Source organism: Clupea harengus, chromosome 18 (genome assembly GCF_900700415.2).
Source record: "Clupea harengus chromosome 18, Ch_v2.0.2, whole genome shotgun sequence".
NCBI classification, from domain to species: domain Eukaryota; kingdom Metazoa; phylum Chordata; class Actinopteri; order Clupeiformes; family Clupeidae; genus Clupea; species Clupea harengus.
In genome coordinates, this window is record NC_045169.1 from 23,552,124 (window position 1) to 23,553,331 (window position 1,208).

At 51.2% G+C, this 1,208-nt stretch overlaps 1 protein-coding gene across 1 annotated transcript in view; it reads right to left on the reverse strand.

The window, feature by feature from the left end:
• Positions 1-409, reverse strand: part of btr12 (bloodthirsty-related gene family, member 12) — a 20,461-nt gene extending 20,052 nt beyond the window's left edge. Inside the window, exon 1 of the mRNA XM_031584745.1 lies at positions 1-409. This exon is cut by the window's left edge and continues 321 nt beyond it. Within this exon, the coding sequence (XP_031440605.1) occupies positions 1-409 (409 nt within the window).
• Between the last annotated feature and the right edge of the window lie 799 nt (positions 410-1,208).

A 1,208-nucleotide genomic window follows, 5' to 3' on the forward strand; every position in this document is an offset into this window, starting at 1 on the left:
GGATGCCTGCAGATGATGTTCTTCTGGCAGGAGTTGGCTTGTCCCCAGCTCTGACAAAGGCGATGGTTTTCTTGGAGGGTTGGAACTGCTTTGCCCACGCCAGTCCTTCGCTGATGGCTTCAGCAATGGTCTTGAGAACTTGGTCATGCCTCCACCTGTACCGACCATCTCCAAGTGCCCTTGTACAGCAACTGAGGATGTGTTCCAGGGTTCCTCGCTTGGAACACAGTGGGCATGCTGGTGTCTCTGCTATGCCCCATATGTGCAGATTTGACGGGCTTGGAAGCACGTCATACACTGCCTGGATGAGGAATTTGATGCGGTGAGGCTCGGCTTTCCAAAGCTCAGCCCAGGTCACTTTCCTTTCAACCGCATTCTCCCACCTCGTCCAAGCTCCCTGTTGCTTCATTCCCACTGCCTTGCAGGTTCTCGTCTCCTCCACTGCTGCTCTCACCTCCTCCTGAACAAGTCGTCGCCCTTCCCCCAAGTGTTCATTTGGGGAGTTGGAAAGGATCCTAGCCCTGCTCGACCTCGTGTGACCACTCCCACCAGGCTCCTGTGACGCAGCCTTGCATCTGCCTCTTGAACCGCTTCCTCTGCCCTCCATTTCCTGCCAGTCCTCACTTGGATCCCTGCTTTAGCCACCTTCGGATCACTTGAGTCCCTGTACTGAACCACTTCTCTGGCTCTAGTTACCTTGAATTCCTCCTCCAAGGATTTGAAAGGCAGTCGCAGTTTGTTGGTGTTCCCGTAGAGTGCAATGCTGCTCAGGCTCCTTGGTAATCCAAGCCATCTCCTGAGGTGTTTGCTGACTTTCCTCTCCAAGGTCTCAACTGTTGAGATAGGGACCGCGTAGACAAGGAGGGGCCACAGGATCCTGGGAAGAATGCCATGTTGTTAGACCCAGGCTTCAAACTTCCCAGGTAGGCCTGACTTGTCCACGGATTTCAGCCAGCCATCCAACTCAGTGCAGGTCGACTGGCTAGATGTGAGTTACAAAGTTTTGAGAAATATGCTTGAATGTCTAAAATGTAGCATTAGTAGTTGAAGGCAAGAATATGTTTGAAATGTAGATTATCCACATTTATAATAGGTATAGGTATGCACTACCCTGATCATTTAAATACAGCCACAAGCAGTGATCATCGGGGTCCAAGCAGGATGTGTGAACTGGCCTAGTGTGCGAATCATGATATATTTGTACTGTC